This window comes from Diadema antillarum, unplaced genomic scaffold (genome assembly GCF_040938485.1).
Source record: "Diadema antillarum isolate AM-2024a unplaced genomic scaffold, OU_Dant_1.0 scf00000061, whole genome shotgun sequence".
NCBI classification, from domain to species: Eukaryota; Metazoa; Echinodermata; class Echinoidea; order Diadematoida; family Diadematidae; genus Diadema; species Diadema antillarum.
The window spans coordinates 3,097,330-3,116,636 of record NW_027270950.1 but is presented as its reverse complement, the minus strand read 5'-3'; the positions used below and the strand labels follow the sequence as shown (position 1 = coordinate 3,116,636).

The window sequence follows — 19,307 nt, the reverse complement described above, 5'->3', positions numbered from 1 at the left end:
TTTTAGCGCTTCTGTGTTGCCATGTGCAAGATGACAGAGGTACCAGTTTGTCTCAGAGCATCTGTTAGAATGTATGGTTACTCTAAACCAGTAAAATCTGCATCCTTATAATAAAAGCAAACTAGAAAGCATCAAGGCACACAGTGTGGTTCTAGTTCCAACCCACACCAGCTGAAGAAGTCGTTCCTCATTCTTGCTCTTCAGCTGTCATACAAAGGTACAGATACAGAACCATCCCTGCAGCAGGGATGGAAACTTTGCCTTGATGTTCTCACATTATCACTCCGCATTCCCCTCTTGACAAGTCTGTCTTGTCATGTTCTCATCCAAGCCAGCAATATAGTTACCAGTTCCCTGTTCCAACACCTAAAGTTGACTGAAGTACTGCACTACATCACAGCAACTACACAGGGGTGAAATCCTGTCTCGCTGTTTTTTCCACTGTCTCTTCACTCCAGCATCTTCGACATGTAAGGTCCATCAAGCTCATAACCCAGCTTGCGGTAGTAGTTTCTCGTCCCCACACCTGAGATGACGGAGATCTTTCCCGACCCGTGCTCCTCTCGTGCTATCCTCTCAGCCTCCTCCATAAGCAGCATACCAAAACCCTGTGAAAGAGAGCAAAGAAACTTCAAGTCAGTGATTTCTTTTTTTCACTTCCTCTCATTCTATATTCAACATCACAAGGTATTAAACTGGATAGAAGAAATTTCACATCTGTGATTTCATCTTTTCTTTCCCCAAGTGAATATCCAACATTACAATGCATTAAGCTAGAAATTTTTCCAGAGACTCCAACTCCCCTGCTTTGAGGCCATTTTTGCAAAATCTCCCTGTCTACCACTTGAGTTTGAAATTCTCTTGCTCCAGCTGCATGTCTTCCGCTTTAATACAATGTATTTCTCCCACTTAGAATTCAGCTTAGTCCAGCCCAACTTCATTTTGTCCCACATGATAAAGAAATAAGGGCTACGATTCAGCACCATAGAACATCTATGACCCTAGAGACAGGTCCCGTAAGTGGGCCTTGGACCCCAGCTGCAAGGAATGTCACACTTTGCCTTCATGATATGCGCTATGCACACATAACATTTTGTGCATGTTCACAGTATCAGAATCTCCCAGTTTGCTAGGGAGTCCTGGTAGAGTCTCTGGATTTGAAATACATGAAATGCGTGGTCTGCAGAATTTGTCATCAAATCCTGGACTCTCTGCGACCATAGAGGGCTCACCTGATGTTGAAACTTGCGGGGGTCCCTGGAGCTGACGGGAACAACACTGCCGTAGCTGATGTAACAGGTCAAGGAAACTATCAACGTAGTATGGATATTACCGCAGCATGGAATCTGACATATTAATTCCCACAATGTAAATTTTATATTTTTTAACTGATAACATGCTGGTGTAGCATCCTAGGGACAGACAGTTATTTCAAAGCCAGATATGACCGTAGATTGTAGACATTAAGAACATTTATATCAAGACTAACTTTCTTCTTTCCTTTTCTTCTAGTTAGAGCAAATTCCATGAAAGTAAACATGAAGTTTAAACAATGACAAACACAAAAGGGGAACACAACTGGTTATTATGAATACCAGTTGAAGGAAAAATAATAATCTTATTATTTTAGCTGACATGCATGTTTTATCATTCCATACGTATCTTCTATCTTGACATACACTCCCCCCCCCCCCCTTCAGAAAAAAGAGAAATGTTCATTGTTCTACCTTTCTTGGATGACTGCAAATAAGACATAATGATCGAATAGGGTGTAAACTCTCAACATCCTTCATAAGAATTAACTTGCAGTCATTTGTTCCAGTCATTTTGTAGTCGGCTTTATTCACTGTGCCTCAGAGAGAATGAAACAAATACCCATGATAAAACTCAAACACTTCTGAACCTAAGAGAAATACATGTATAAACCAGATGGGCATTTCTCACAGCACACCATCTCTTCTCAATAACACTACAGTCATAGCAATAAGATGGCAGTATAAAATGTAAGGATACACATGCAGCTCTCTGACAATGGACACACCCCCTTTCAGTTCGGGTCGGAAGGTCAGCTCTGAACACTTCCTGAGTCGCAGCAGGCCAATCAGGATGTCCTGCTCGGGGTCTTCATACGACAGAAAGGTCTCCCAGCCACTGTTGGCATAGTAATCTCGCCGGATAAGCTCCACCTGACAGGACACAAGATGAATGGGAATGAACTGTGTATTGTACTCGTAACATACGTGTAATCAACTGAGCTATTTCACATGAACAACCATCGACATGCACATAGTAAATAGTGTATCTACAGTATAACAAGATTCATGATTGGTCGAATTGGTACCATGTGACATTCATTGATTTTGTTACAGTTCACTACTGCACTATTGGTTTGATTTATCAATATCCCAAATGCAGTTCTACACAGGCCATATCTAGCCTTGACAAAGTAATGTTATAAATACACTTTACTTACTACAACAAACTATAAAAGTTCTTTCATGCACTATTCTAGCCAATATACACTCCAAATGCATAATTAGCCTTCGTGCTATTCTATTCCATCTCAACCTTTAGCCTAAAGAATGCACTTACCATGCATATAATCTAATATCGTGCATTCGAGATCATACTATCTATATGCACTGGGATCGTCTAGAGGGCTGCAGCTTCTTAAAGTTGTAGTACTACCACCTGCTACTCAGGGTAAAGGGAGTTAGTTGGATGGATGGGCACCATGAAAAGAGAATCAGGGTCAAATGTTGCTTGATTTGACTGATTGCCACAAACAAATGATCAGTCAGATTTCCATCAAATGTATCGTGTAGATGTCCATATACAGTGTACCTCTATGCTTTTGTTGAAGATACTGCATATGAAATTACAATATTTTAATCATGACTGCTTGGTGGAGGACAGCTCTCTTGGAGTGCTCCTTTAGTTGCTTTATACAGAACGCTGTATCATGTCATTACCCTATGGTAATCAATATCACATGTGTGTGGTATGAGGAAATTTTAATTCTCAAGCAACGAGAGCATAATTGGAGAGTTATCCTCAAACCACCACTAAGAAGAATAATTAGAAAACTTTACCTTCACTACAAACATTCCAGTAAAATATAAAAATATCTGGAAATCTTGTAAAGCTCACCCTAATAACTGAAAAAAAAATCAAAATGATTATGAAAATATCTGGACATCTTGTAATTTAGCTCACCCTAATAATTGAAAAAAAAATATCAAAATGATTATCACCTTAACCCTTTCTCTGCACCATACATTGTACTTTGGACATTGTGTACAATGTATTGATGTTTGCTGAGCCAATCATCACTCAAAACAAATAGAAGGAATAAGGATGGAATAAATTCACAATGCCCCCATTATAATATTTATTATTCACCCATCCTCCTCATCATCATCATGTTCATCATCACCATGAACATCACTATCTTTATCTGATCTTCATCATCCCCCGTTCTCCATCCTCCATGCGATCTGCCACCACCCTTGGGGGTACAAAAGTTGTAAGTTTCTTCATGAGAATGACCCTAGCATTTAACCGAGGTGGTCTGGGCTTTGATATCCCTTCATTTGTCTGAATCAAGACTAATCGTGATACAAGATCCAAGTCAGAGCTGCCGGCAACATTCTCCCTGGAGATTACTAATTGTAAACACATTATCATGAGTAGTGCACTTAGTCTACATTCAAGGCAGCAAAGGCCTTTAGAATGACCCCTGACCTGGTAAGGCTTGACCTTGTGATGTATTTCCTGTATGCCGACCTCCCTGGTGCGGACGTCCCGACACTGGGTTCCAAGGTCCTTCATCCGGGCCAGGGCCAGCTCTCGCAGGTTGCCGTGCTCCACCCCAGAGCTCACCAGAGGCATTGGGATGTCCCTGAAACAGGGAGGGGAACATTGGAGGATCCATGTTAGGAAGCAAGCACACTGTAATCTATTCTCGTGCAAAATAAACACATACACACACGCAAACATTACACAACACAAACATATAATCATATATAAAGGAGACACATACAAACAATATTCTTTTACCTCTGACGAAGATTCTGCTAGGACTGAAAGCTCAGGCTCCTTTTGACTCCAATTTTTATTGAAATTAGAGAACTATTAACATGTCTAAAACAAAAGGCATTTATACGAGAGCATCTTAACCCCCATACCCCCCTCCCCCCCATAAAAAAAAGCACCAAGAATGACGTACGCCTACCACAACTTGTCACCTACATGTACACACTGCCTTTAAAGTTATACTTTGCTCATATTTCTGAAGTCAACCACTTACCAGGTACAATGTATAAGCTGTTGCCCAGCTCCATTTTGGATTCTAAACAAATATGGTGTTTTCCCATTCAAACTGCATTAAATGAGGCAGCACACATCCAGAGCCACTTCTCCTCAAAACATCGCTCACGAAGGCTATGCAGCACACACAAATTGCCATGTTTCTATAGTGTACATCTCTTATTGTTACTTATCCTTACGTGTGCAGTCATACATACACATATTCTATAGTTTAGCCACAAAAAGGAAATACCAGAAAACAACTTTTATGATGTTTGAACAGGACCCACCTCTGGACTCTGTAGACTCTGGTCCATGGTGGAACCAGGGCCAGTATCCTAGCAACCAGGTCTACCAGGGTGCTGGGTGGGTAGCTCTTGTACCTCCCTGTCTTCCAGAGTTCGTACAGACCGGTACCCCTGATGACGAGGGTTGGGTAGAGTTTGAGACCATCAGGTCGGAAGGCTGGATTCTCAAAGAACTCCTGAAAGGATGGCAGATTACATTTAGGTGACTATGAGAGAATGATGATGGAATACACTTGTGTTTGAGACTTTACTGTATTATGTTAGAAATACAGAAGGGGCTCAATTAATTAAACTGCAATGAACAGTTGATTGGGATGCCTCTGCGGTTTTAAGCAATCACAATAGAGTCAAACCTGCTCTGGCGACCACTTGTCTACAATGTCCACTTCTCTTGTTTCCCTCGAGGATCCTTGGAAACCGGTTTGAATGTATTCTGCCAAGAGTACATAGTTCTTTATGAAAGACAGGCTCTTAAAAGGATGAAAGTTTTCACAATCCTTTAACATAAAAAAGAAGGTCCTCAGAAATTGGGCACAATCTGAACTTCTTAGCCCCTATTAAAGGGGATGGCTAGTCACTGATCAGTGGGAATCAGTGGGAATGCTGGGGAATGATTGTTCCAATCCTTGTGGGATTCATTTAAGAGTACATTATATATCTATTGTTGTGTGAACATTATTTGCTTCAGAATGGTCTCATATTCAAGTAATGTGCAGTTTAATGTTTCCAGGGTAGCGTGCCTGGTCAGTGACGGGGCATTAATCTGCACATTACTTGAATATGAGATCGTTCTGAAGCAAATAATTTTCACACGACAGTAGATATATTATGTACTCTTAAATGAATCCCACAAGGATTGGAATAATCATCCCTCGGCATTCCCACTGATTCCCACTGATCGGTTACTAGCCATCGCCTTTAAAGTTGGTGCATTGGGCCATATTGTCATTGTCATAAACAGCTAATTTTTCTGTATCTCAAGAGTATCTAAATGCAACTGGATCTGTGAAAGAAGATCTCTAATCAGTGAATAGGGCCTTTTGGCTCCTGTCCTGGGTACTCGTGTAGTCCACCTTAATCACCTGAACAATTTTGCATCCTCTCCTCTTATTAAAGAACATTTCCTGCCATATTTGATGGATACTCACAATAGATTTCCAACATGAAGACAAAATACAGATGATGAAGCGACAACTGAAAAAACAGAAAGAAAAAAAAAACCAACCAATTGCAATAGCTCACATGAGCTCTTGGCTCAGGTGAGCTAAAAAACGACTGCTTTAGCTCAAAGCCATGACCATGGTGCACAAAACATGCTCGTAGGGTGGAATACCAAACTTACGATGAACTGCTCGATGTCTCTCTCCAAGTCGACGTTGGGAAGATCAGGCATCATGTGAGACACAACCTTGAAGCCTGCATCTTTGGACATCTGGAACGACTCGCATACTGCCCGCACTGTATGGCCTCTGGAATACAAGAATGCCATGCAATACACAGACTTATAACTTTGTACTCCATCCACCAGATGCATCAGTATGACTACAAAAACTCACACGGTCTTCATACAGCTGCTTACTTACATGACCCAGACAAAAAAAAAAAATATCTTGTAGAATCACCCTGCCATTTCAATTCTGATTCCGGATTTCAGTTTTCATATATACACTGGTACATATGCATGAGTGTACAAACTTGTTCCCACAGGACCAAAATGTTCCACAACTTGCATGTGAAAAGCTTCAGAAAAAGGGTGAGAGGATGGCATCAAAAAGCATCCCATTAACAGATCTTCCTTCTCACCTGTTTGTGTCTCTCGCCACATCTTCGTACACACTCTGTACTCCAATCTCCAGCCTGGTGCAGCCATACTTCAACATGTCACTGAAACGAAGACAAAAAAATTGTGAATACCTTTCACAACATGCAATAACAGGTGGCCACCTTCTTGCTTTGCTGAGATAGACTACAATGAAGGTGGATCGCTTATAACTAGAGACGATTCAATCATGCTGTCAGGCTCATTTCTGGCTCAAGTCTGAGTCTACAATACAACTCAGCTCTTGAAAGTATTAACCAATCATTGGTGAGCTTTTTGGCAATATAATTGCAGTTTGGATGCAATAGAGTTGTGCATGGCATGGGCAGTTGTTGAAATGATGCCGGCGATTGAAATTACGCTGTGATTTCAACTAATAAGAATCGAGACTGATTTAAATGAGGTACATGAAGGGTCATATTTTCCATTCCTCCATTGTTTTGATTCTTGCAGTGATTTGTGTAAACTACAGATAGTGATAGTAACTGACAAAAAGCCACTTGGATTTCAGTCAACCATGAGAGTTACCTTAGATGTCTCTTGAGGCAATAGTCCGGTCTGGTTTCTATGGTGATGCCGATGCACTTTGTCCTGCTCCTCTCAGAGAACCTGAAATATGGAAAACGTGACCACACTTTATTATCATATTTTACAATAAACAATGCAATTTTTATTGAGTAATACCAACCTTTACTCAATACTGTGCTTTGTTTGTTGATAGACATGTATGCTGGAGTGCTTTCTACACAGACTGGTACAGATGTCTGGAAACTAATTGTCAATGAATAGAGATCACCTAATCCCCCTAATCCTTATTGTGTCACCATGGCATGCCTGTTGGACTGATCAAGGCACATTGCTACACCTGAGTGAGCTTGCTAATTTTACAACTACTGTAAAACGAGGAATGTTCAAGTGCATTTTATTTTCGCAAACTTCACGAGAGCTGGGTTTTGCAAAATTAAAATACACGCTACAGATCTTGTCTACACTATGTGCATCGAATGTTAGAGGAAACTCGCCAAAATTTCATGCTGCGAATAAGGCCGTTGGCTGCCATTCCTGAAAATATGGTGTTTTACAGTATGCCAAGTTACTGAATGCTGATGAAGAGGCTTGGCAAGGTAAGCACAGTGCCTGGGCACATAAAGGGGTAAAATTAACACAAGTCACTCACCCATTTCTCATAATAACAAAATGCAGAGTACGCTTGTGTTTGCATCATGTTTCAAATTAGCAGTTCCATCATAAGAGTAAATGCGTTTGCTATCCCGTACAACACACATGTTCATCATAGGACCCCCCCCCCCAAAAAAAAAAAAAGGATTTGAAATTAATGTTAGCACTGCGCCAAGTGGTGAAGTCATAAATCTTCCTCATCTGTGTTGACGACTCTACTCACTTCACAGCCTCATCCACATTGTTGCTGGTGTGGCCAGAGAGGGCGTCGTGCAGGTTTCGGATGAAGTAGTCCCGGTAGTCCTCTGCGAGGGCCATGAAGGTGCCACCCATCACGATGAATTCCACCTTGTCCACGCTGTGGCCCAGCTGCTTGAGCTGGTCCACCCTGTGCCTGGTCTGCAAGTAGGGGTTGTACCTTGCTCGAATAGCTCTCATGGACGTTGGCTGGTTGGAATTCACAAGCCCAGAAATGATTGAAAATGTCATTACTATTTTCTCAAGGAAATTTAGCAGAAAACATGGCACTGGATCTTACTTTATTTGAAGAATATAGAGGCTGAAAGCAGAGGTGGGAGTAATCATCATTCACCTTGAAGACTGCTATATCTTCACTACTACATAAGATATAAGCACATGGTAAAGGACATCTTTAGCTATAAATTAATATGTAAGGTTTAGTTTCACATCCATTTGGAAACAGTGACTTGCAACTAAAAAAAGTGTCACTTTTAACCCCTCCTTTCTTGCTAATCATTTGACATTAGAATTATATTAGGTACTGCTGACTTCTGCAAAGGTTTATGATTGGTAAATGTTTAATGAATGTTGTCACTAATATATAGTAAAAAGTAATGAACATGTAGTGGCTCGATTAGCCGCCCATTACTATGTGTAGTAGCCCTGTGTAATTAATGGCTAGTTTAATTTGTCACTGTTTATTGAATGTCACTAATTCCCCAGCCGCCTTACATAGCTAGTGGAAATTTCCATGCATGTAGCTCCATGACCTGGGACAATCTAGTTCAGACCGGTTGACTGTCATGTCGTGTTGCAATGATGTAGCACACGTTACGTAGATTTATTATTCATGATATAGTGTTAATCCAATCACTGTAGATTTTAGTGCGTATTAAGTGCGTAATTAGTATAATTAACGCTACTTTCGACCAATCGCGACCTCTATTCGCGCGTCACCTATCGCACGTGCGAGATGTCACGCGACCCTTCGCATCATCGAGATACTCCCGCTTCAACCGCCGTTGAGGAACGACCTCCGGATCTGTCCTGCGGTAGAGTCACCCTCCACCTTCTGTGTTTTTTATGGGCCCGCTGGCTGTTTAACGTTTCTACCCGGCCGCTGTCCTCTCTGCGTACCGTACCAGAGATCCGGGGATGGAGCTTCTCAGTTTTGTGCCTCCGACACAGAACTTTCTATTCGTCCTCCGACGTTGTCGTCGAGTTACTGCACAACTTTCATTGACATTGTCGTCGAGTGACCTCATCCATCCATCGCTCCCGCCATGGACGACCCACTGTCCGGCTGAGCATCCAATTTTACATCTGTTACATCGTTCCAGGCGACTCGCTGTCCTGTCGAACTGTTTTCTTCAGCCTCCTGCCGACGCCCGACTCACCGCGCTGGTAGAGAGCTGACATCCATCTCAACCTCCGATGGCTCTTCAGCCCCGTACGACGGAGTGTCGCATCAAGTCTCCGAACGATCCCCGCATCGAGCTCTTCATCGCATCGCGTCCGCTCAGCTCCGCAGGATCCCGTTCGTCGAGCCCCTTTTTCTGTAACCGTTCCAGTTCTTCATTTTGGTCTTCTGCTACAGCGATTCGCTCACCTTAACCAGTCGGCACGCTTAAATCGCTCAGTTAAATGGACCGTGAACTGCGGACACTTAATCCGCCATACACTTGCCTTTATTGCATGGACTTCGCACTGACTTTCGTTTAGTTGGTATGTCACTATGTCCTCATTTTTATATTGATTGTACATTGTACTCTGTAGCGCTACATAATACATTTTTACATGTTGTAGATCTAACATTCTACATTTTACATGTCGTACCTACGTACTCCCACTTTTTGAGTGTCTTACGATGTCAAATTACACTCTTTTGATTTGTGCAATAGACCTCTAATTTTGATTTGACATATTATACCTACCAGATTTATATTTTATAATAATAAAAACAGAAAAGGGAATATTTGACTCCTTTCAATTTTTTGTGTGAACTTCTCTCCAGGTGGATCATAAAGTTAAAAAAAGGGAGATTGATTGAGCACGCCTTTTGTTTTGAGTGATTGAAGATGTAATGTTATGTTAACCTTCTGACCTTTACTACCACACACACTCTACTCACTCCATTACATAAAACTCATTAATCTTATAATCAATTTTCTCCACATTGGTGACCCCGACGTGATCTACCTGGAGGGAAGGCTTAGTCTAAATTCCCTAACCATTTGAGTATTATGATGGTACCTTTGTTTAACTCTTTTTATCGTCTCTCATACGTAATTTTATTACGGATTCGAGTCTGGTGGGGGACTGCTGTAGTGGCTCGATTAGCCGCCCATTACTATGTGTAGTAGCCCTGTGTAATTAAAGGCTAGTTTAATTTGTCACTGTTTATTGAATATCACTAATTCCCCAGCCGCCTTAATACATAGCTAGTGGAAATTTCCATGCATGTAGCTCCATGACCTGGGACAATCTAGTTCAGACCGGTTGACTGTCATGTCGTGTTGCAATGATGCAGCACACGTTACGTAGATTTATTATTCATGATATAGTGTTAATCCAATCACTGTAGATTTTAGTGCGTATTAAGTGCGTAATTAGTATCATTAACGCTACTTTCGACCAATCGCGACCTCTATTCGCGCGTCACCTATCGCACGTGCGAGATGTCACGCGACCCTTCGCATCATCGAGATACTCCCGCTTCAACCGCCGTTGAGGAACAACCTCCGGATCTGTCCTGCGGTAGAGTCACCCTCCACCTTCTGTGTTTTTTATGGGCCCGCTGGCTGTTTAACGTTTCTACCCGGCCGCTGTCCTCTCTGCGTACCGTACCAGAGATCCGGGGATGGAGCTTCGCAGTTTTGTGCCTCCGACACAGAACTTTCATTATTCGTCCTCCGACGTTGTCGTCGAGTTACTGCACAACTTTCATTGACATTGTCGCCGAGTGACCTCATCCATCCATCGCTCCCGCCATGGACGACCCACTGTCCGGCTGAGCATCCAATTTTACATCTGTTACATCGTTCCAGGCGACTCGCTGTCCTGTCGAACTGTTTTCTTCAGCCTCCTGCCGACGCCCGACTCACCGCGCTGGTAGAGAGCTGACATCCATCTCAACCTCCGATGGCTCTTCAGCCCTGTACGACGGAGTGTCGCATCAAGTCTCCGAACGATCCCCGCATCGAGCTCTTCATCGCATCGCGTCCGCTCAGCTCCGCAGGATCCCGTTCGTCGAGCCCCTTTTTCTGTAACCGTTCCAGTTCTTCATTTTGGTCTTCTGCTACAGCGATTCGCTCACCTTAACCAGTCGGCACGCTTAAATCGCTCAGTTAAATGGACCGTGAACTGCGGACACTTAATCCGCCATACACTTGCCTTTATTGCATGGACTTCGCACTGACTTTCGTTTAGTTGGTATGTCACTATGTCCTCATTTTTATATTGATTGTACATTGTACTCTGTAGCGCTACATAATACATCTTTACATGTTGTAGATCTAACATTCTACATTTTACATGTCGTATCTACGTACTCCCACTTTTTGAGTGTCTTACGATGTCAAATTACACTCTCCTGACTTGTGCAATATTTTGATTTGAGCATACCTACGAGAGCTATATATTTTGTAATAAAAACGGAAAAGGGAATACTTGATTCATTTCAATCATTTGTGTGAACTGCTCTCCAGGTGGATCATGAAGTTAAAAAAAGGGAGATTGATTGAGCACGCTTTTTGATTTGTTTGTGTGAATGAAGCTGTAATGTTATGTTAACCTTTTGACCTTCATTACTACAACACACACTCTATTATTTACCTAAAACCCTTTATCTTTTAATCAATTTTCCCACAAACATATTTACATGATAAAGCTACCCAACCTCCTCTTTATCTTCAACCCGTTGACTATGAGGTAAGTTAAGTCTCTTATAGATAAATGAAAGAAAGATATCATTCAGAGGGGGGAAGGCTCAGGTTTTTGTAGAGGGAGACAAACTGAAGAAACTCAAACCTGAGCCTTCATCCCTCTGAATAATATCTTTCTTTCATTTATCCTATGCCTTGTCCGCCTTGGACTACTTAACATAACAATGTCGGAATTTCGGAGCTTGGGTATTTGTTCCATGTTCATCGTGTCACTGCCAGCAACCAGGGACAGCCTGGTGGTAGTGTCGCTGCCCGGAAAGCAGTAGATGACAGGTTCGAGTCCCACTGGTTCCTTTTTTCCGACATGTTTGTTAATTTACGGATCAGCAGTTGCGATCTTAACAAATGTTCATTTGTAGAGGGAGACAAACTGAAGAACTCAAACCTGTCTCTTATAGTTTACATGATTGTCCCTGAGGTGACAAGACCTTGTATCTCAGAGATCATACATTTTCAGGGGAGTGAAACCACTTTTTCATCTAAACAACATTTTTTTTTTTTATACAGAATGATATCACAGTTGACATCAACTAATGTAGAAATATTGTCTCAGATCACAAAAATAATTGCAATGATATAAAACTCAAGTCAGTATTTTTGAAATTCAAAATTTAGTAAGGAGATTCTAAATATATTACAGTCGAGATACATAGTCTTGTTTAACCCTAGGGACGATATACAAATGCAACAACAAGTTCCTCTTAGCACAGGGATGACTTGCATTTGTTGGGCTAAAGTACTGCACGGCACAGCCCTAGTTCTTCAAAATACCTCATAGCCAGTATAGGACTGAGTTGAGTACTCAAAGTCCGAGTCCGGACCACCGGGGCAGTAGACACAGATGTTGCCAGTCATGCTGATGTGTGGACATCGGTGGGGCTTGCACATTACGGCCACAACAGCGATCTGGAATGAGGGGCAAATGAAGAGTTGGCTTGGTTATTCCAACCAACCCCATGACCTCATAATGCTCCTATGCATTAACCCATTGAGGACGAGTCCCGAGTATACTCAGGCAAGTGTCTATGGGAAATGCATGTTATAGTAAAATCAGCTCGTCCTCAACAGGTTAAAGGGCTTCTGACCATTACAAGTCACAACAATTACATCATGTAGCTGCCACAGCAAACGGGTTATGCAAAAACCAATAAGCTGTCAGGATTTGAACCATCAAGTCATTAAAGCTAGCTGCAAGCATTGAAGCCTAAGATACAAATTGCAGCTCTCTGCAAAACTGAGCCAAGGTACATACAATTGCTTACACCATGCCACTCTTCAATTACTTGCCTAATATGTGCCTAACTTCATGTTTGTTTGCTGTTGTTTTTCGTCACATTTCCTCTTTTACCACTCCATTCAGGAAAAAAACAATATTCAGGCTTTGTCATCTTAAGGCACACTATTCACACTTTTTAAACTCAGAGACTATACTCACTTATATTGCCTGAATCAAAAAGAAGGGGGCACTGTTCACAAGACATCACAGTCATGCTTTAATGCTATTCTGCTGACGGGTCTACAGTTCAATAGAGCATTACACTAAAAGGGTATTACACTAAAATGACTCAATGACATTGAAGGGCAAGTCCAAGATAAGGTCCCCTCAGAAGGTAAAATTTCATCTTCGCTCAATATTGACATGTTTGGTATCATTTTGAAGCTTATGAGTTGAAGTTTTGATTTCCATTGAGGAAAAAAAGATATTATGTAAATTTATGCACATTTCAAGGGCTTCATTTGCATAAATGTGAAACACAGCGTTACGTATGGGACATTTATAAAAATTCATATTAATTCAAAGGAAAGCAAATGATATTTGATTTATATGTGGACATAAGAAGTTCATCACATAGTTTAACTTGGTATGAAAATTTAGGGATTATGCAAATGATTATGCAAATTAGCTCATGTCCTATCATGAGATGTCCCATACGTAACAAAATGAGGTCATTTTTTTAGGTTTTTTCTGAAATTGCTAAGGTTATTTTAATGCCCTTTTGGAAAGTTCTAATTTATTGTTTTGAGAAATTAAATACCAAAGAAAAAAGAAAAAAAAGTAAAAGAAACATTTTTTATTAGGCATTGAAATAATGTTACGTATGGGACAAATGCGTTACGTACGGGACATCCTCATACATATTGCATGTGAATGCATGTAGATAGCTGGGAAGGTCTCTCAGTACACAAATGGTCAATCATCCTGAAGAAAGCATCCCAACATTGTAGCTACTTTTTGAGTTATAGACACTTGAAACAATACATGAACTTGACTGATCAATTTTCAGAAAGGGGGAGGGGAAAATGGCAAAATACACAATGAAAAATCAGCATTAAAGGGATGATATAGTTTTTTGTAGAAATGAGGATTCAGTTTTCAACATTTAATGAGATGATTGGAAACCACCAATTATATGAATTACTTAAGAGCATACAATCTTAAGACTAGAGGAATTCAAAGTTTATGTATGGAGTTCCAATTTGAAATGGTTGTGATATATATATAAAAATAAAGTAAAATGATTTTTTATTCATTGCAAGTGATACACAAATTGTCCTTATTCAGTTTTCAATAGTAGCCACAACAAAATTCATGGGTATACATACTGAGGTGTGACTCGAATCAATGACCTGAATGCTAGACAGACATCCTACTCGATCACTGGGGTTCCATGCAGCAGGTATTGCTTATTTATTAAACTTGATATTTCTTGTGTCAAGTTGATTTTTATTGAAACTGAATGGCAAACTGGCCTTCATCATAGGAAGTAAACACTTTAAACTATTCAATTTTTCAGTAATAAAAACTATCCTGATAAAAATAGGGCATACATACTAAGGTTGGTCATAAAAATATAGAATATGATTAAATGTGATTATGATGGTAAATATCTGGGGAATATTGTTCCCTTGTCAATCTGGATCAGTATTTGAGTAATTTCAACTGATTCCACCTCAATAATTATGCAAAAATTTGTTTATTGGTATTTTGCAAAATTATTTTGCAAAATACCCATAAACATGGTTCTCCACACACTAAACAAATGGGGGACAAAGGGCATGCATACCCAGGTTGGTCATAAATGTATAAGAATATGATTGAATATGATTATGATGGTGAATATTTGGGGAATATTGTTTCCTTGACAATCTGGATCAGTATTTGAGTAGTTTCAACTGATTTTACCTCAATAATTATGCAAAATACCCATAAACATGGTTCTTCACACACTAAATGAATGGGGGACAAACTGTCCCATACGTAACTGTCCCATACGTAACACGTCATGTCTGTCTTTAATTAAAACCTGTAATTAGAGCTTTTTGCCTAATGACATGAAACTTACCTGTGATAATCTTGAGTGTTGTGACTTTCATCACAGTGAGTTACAAGTTGTAGAATGATATACTTTCAGAGAGTTTTGAGGTTGAAAAAAATGTTCAAAAAAACAAATTTTTCTGGTCCCATACGTAACGGCACATATTTTCTCTTCTAGAATGTAATTGTCAAGGTCATTTTTCTCAATTTTTTACATGATTATACTTCTCCTAGATATCAATCACCATGATGAAGTTCAATATGATCAAAGGCCATTAACACTATTTTTCAGGTCATAAAAGTCTCTGAATGTCCCATACGTAACGTGCGTGTTATCTTGGACTTGCCCTGAACACAATCAGTGTACATGTGTACCACAAACCCACTTGCAATGGGAAACTAAAGTCCTAAAGTCACTTTTGGGCAAGTGAAATTAAATGACAAAGTACAATGCCCTTGACCAAAGGCCATTTCTGGCTGGTAAAAGGTGTTGTTGTTGTTGTTGTGGTGGTTTTTTTTTTTTTGGGGGGGGGGGAATGGTTCTAGGAGGAGGGATGTCAGGGTCAGGCCCTACAATTTTTAACAACATCCATGACTATCTAGGGATACTGGGAAAGCATGATATCACAAGCTCGTGGTCTAAATGACAGATGACAGACTGCGAAAGTTTCTCACCCCACTTGCGGTTCTGATTGGCTTGGCCTTCAGCTTTGGAATCAGGGCCTGTAATGGAGAAAGGACAAGATTTAGTAAAATATATGAATAACCCATCACAATATCATCATTGTCATTATCATGGTCATCATCATCACCATTATCATTATCATTATCATCATCATCATCATAATCATCATCATTATGATTATCATCATCATTATCATCAACAGTATCATTATCATTATCATCATCATCATCATAATCATCATCATTATCATCAACAACAGTATCATTATCATTATCATCATCATCATCATAATCATCATCATTATCATTATCATCATCATTATCATCAACAACAGTATCATTATCATTATCATCATCATCATCATAATCATCATCATTATCATTATCATCATCATCATCATAATCATCATCATTATGATTATCATCATCATTATCAACAGCAGCAGCATCCCTTTCCAGCACCCAAATTGTAGGAGTGTTGCACCATAAAGGATTAAACAGGCACAAAGCAATACCAGTACCCCTTGAGAGTAAGTGCAGTGTACACTTTAGCAGCCTCACTGCCACTGTTATAAGGGCAAAAACTGCCTGCTCTGTGAATAAAATGTCCACTGTTGAAGGAAAAACTTGCTACAGGGTTATTTCTTTGATCAGATGATGTAAAGAATATTGGCTCATGGCTCACTACAAACTGCCATTGCAGAGACTCCAACTCTCCCGCTTTCGACGGGAGATCTCCCAACGAAAGCCCATTTTTGCAAAATCTCCCGTTGTCCCGCTTGAGATTTAATTTCCCCCGCCCTGGCTCTATGTCTCCCGCTTGAAATGATTTCTTACTTAGTGTCATCGTATGTTGAAAGATAAGCCTGAGATAGCACAAGAAAGCATCTAGAACCCGGCCTCAAGGAAGTTTGCGCTTCGTGCACATCAAGTTGGAGCCTCCAGTTTGCTAGGGGTTTCAGGCAAAAGAATCTGCAGATCAGAAGGTGCTTGGGGTTGGAGTCTCTGCCATTGCATGCACTCCCTTCCAACAGTTCTCAAGTATGGCTTGCCAATACGCAATACTAGATGCTTTTAGACAGTTTCTGGACAGATATCATTGTAAGTCATACCTTTTTGTGAGCCTGCGGCACAGCTGCGATGATGTCCACCAATCTTGGCTGAGAGGTCAGTCCGTATTTCTTGGCTGTCAAACTCTTGATCCTATTTCATTTGGAAAAGAAATGCAATGTTTCATCACAAAAATGTAGCAAACCATGAGTGAATATAAGTGGGATTTTCATAGGGAGAAACAAGTCTACAACCATAAAATCAAGTCAGTCTAGTGCAACTATATATATATATTTTTTTTTCTTTTTCAAATCATCAGCTTCATTTTATGGTACTATGAATTATTTTCACTAAACACATGGCTAACTCAACAAACTGCAGCATACATATAGTAGATTTCAGCTTTTGCTGACCCCATTCAGGTGCCTCTTGTGTGTGAAACATAATAAAAGAGTTTGTGAGCCCATAAGTGCATGCTGTATTCATACCTCATGTCCGATTGATATTTTTGTTGTTTGAGCACATGAAGTCGACCATGGAAAGGGGATAGACAATTGTACATGTATAGTACCACTTGACTGCTTTCGCTCAGGCCGATTACAAACCTGTGGCTGTAGAGACTGTTTTCTGTTGACAAGTAAAAAGAATCTCAGTTTACGGCATTGAAGGCTCTCATAGAATTACGAGAGGAACGGGTAAAAGTAGCAGTGAGTTACCTATTAAGGTTGACGTCTTTGTTCTCTTCATGAGCACTGATGAGCTGGTTGATGATGTCGGAGACTGTCATCATCATCATTTCTGCATGAGAGAGGTTTGCTGCATCAAGAAAAAAAAACACAGAGAGAAGCATACAGTCATATTAAATGTACACCCAGTTACAATGACAATACCCAGCTGACAATGACGTAATAGTTAAAACAGTAAGAGATAGAAAACACAGCATAACTTTGAATAGGGGAAAGATAATGCTATAAATTTATGTAAACCCGTCAGCAGCAGGCTTGTAAATGGTGCCTGTTTGCAGCAGGGGCCGTTTTATTTACTGATGAAAAGGCAAAGGCCCATCAGGTGTCACTTCCCATAACACTTGCGAGTAACTCCTGCTTGTGTTCTAAAGTGGGACTAAGCACACATGATGTTCATTAGCCGATTAATTGATGAGTGAAAAGTGCCCTGCCAGATATAGAAGAACTATAGCACATAGGCACCCTGCCGCAAACAGAGTTGTACTTTTGTAGGTTACTCTACTGTCAAGAGTCAATACGGTACATAGCAGCCATCAGTAAATTCATTGTTGAAAAGCTTCAGTTTCCCGTCTAGTGCCGTCAATAGAATTTAATCTATTCATTCAGGCAAACAGTTTGGAAATACTCACGTTTCTTTTTGTTCTTCCCCATCTTGAAAAACTCAGGAATTTGGTATCAACGCCAACAGCACGGCTAGCGAATCGCGGATTGAGGACACGCACAAAGCAACCCAAGAAGCGTCCGAGCTCCGAGATCCGAGTGACCGCGATCGCTAGAGCTGTGGCGAAAAGGGATGTGCGTACGTCGAGTGATCGCAGGCAGTGAAAAATCAAATGAAAATGTTCAACGAACACCCACACTAATTTGGGGGGGGGGGGAGGTAACGATTCTAAATTGGCTGTCCAATACTGGTATTACGACTATCACAATTAAGCCGTCATTATTGTACCCTCGTAATGTGAAATCAGGGGGATCGGCAGCCGATTGGGATGATTCTTGCTGTCGCAATCTCGGGCACGATCCAGGACAACTGCCACTACCATGCACCACGCTTCGTACACACACACGCGATCACACTTATGGGCCATGGGAGCTACGCAGTGTGTGGTGCTCTTCCGGTTTGTTGATGTTAGCTTGCTTGCAAGACAAAATGAGAATTTGTTCTTTATTGAGAATTATCATTTCCTTATATTACCAATCAAAATCTAAATTACATATTATCATGCATATTAATATCAGTATAGTACTCTTTGAGTATGAAAAAAACATATAATTCAAACGTAATTGACGATACCATGAATTTATTTATGAAGAACGTTACCTGAATTTAGACTAGAAGTGGTTCTACTATGTGTGACAAATCATAGAGACCAGTGTTGAGGCAGTGACACCTGTCCACTGTACGTGTACACAGTACAGCTCATCAGTCCAGTGAGACTCAGGCAGTGAGATGAGCAAGGGCAAGGCCAAGGCCAACGAGGGTGACTGACTACCAAAGATCCTACTACACTATCTTTCGTACTACACACCGTGCATCACAGCGTACTGGTATGGTATTACGTTGAGGTGGTATTAATATGAAACAACAACCCTGCTGTGCAGCTGTGGAACAGTCGTGAAATATACTCTCGATCTCTGAATAGGAACACAACGGCACCCACCCAGCTCCCCTCTCCAGAACCCAACACCCGGCAGCAGGCACACCACCCTGGG

General features: G+C 40.7%; 1 protein-coding gene across 1 annotated transcript; it reads right to left on the bottom strand.

The window, feature by feature from the left end:
• Positions 1-449: 449 nt before the first annotated feature.
• On the bottom strand, positions 450-18,547 carry LOC139716110 (elongator complex protein 3). The gene is made up of 14 exons (XM_071627667.1): positions 18,224-18,547; positions 17,565-17,664; positions 16,911-17,001; positions 15,790-15,837; positions 12,570-12,704; positions 7,838-8,061; positions 6,964-7,044; positions 6,420-6,500; positions 5,959-6,085; positions 4,599-4,792; positions 3,745-3,901; positions 2,014-2,186; positions 1,233-1,287; positions 450-608 (listed from the first exon to the last, which is right to left on the bottom strand). Exons 1-14 carry the CDS (start codon positions 18,243-18,245, stop codon positions 450-452), a joined length of 1,647 nt encoding a protein of 548 aa, XP_071483768.1. The 5' UTR covers positions 18,246-18,547.
• Between the last annotated feature and the right edge of the window lie 760 nt (positions 18,548-19,307).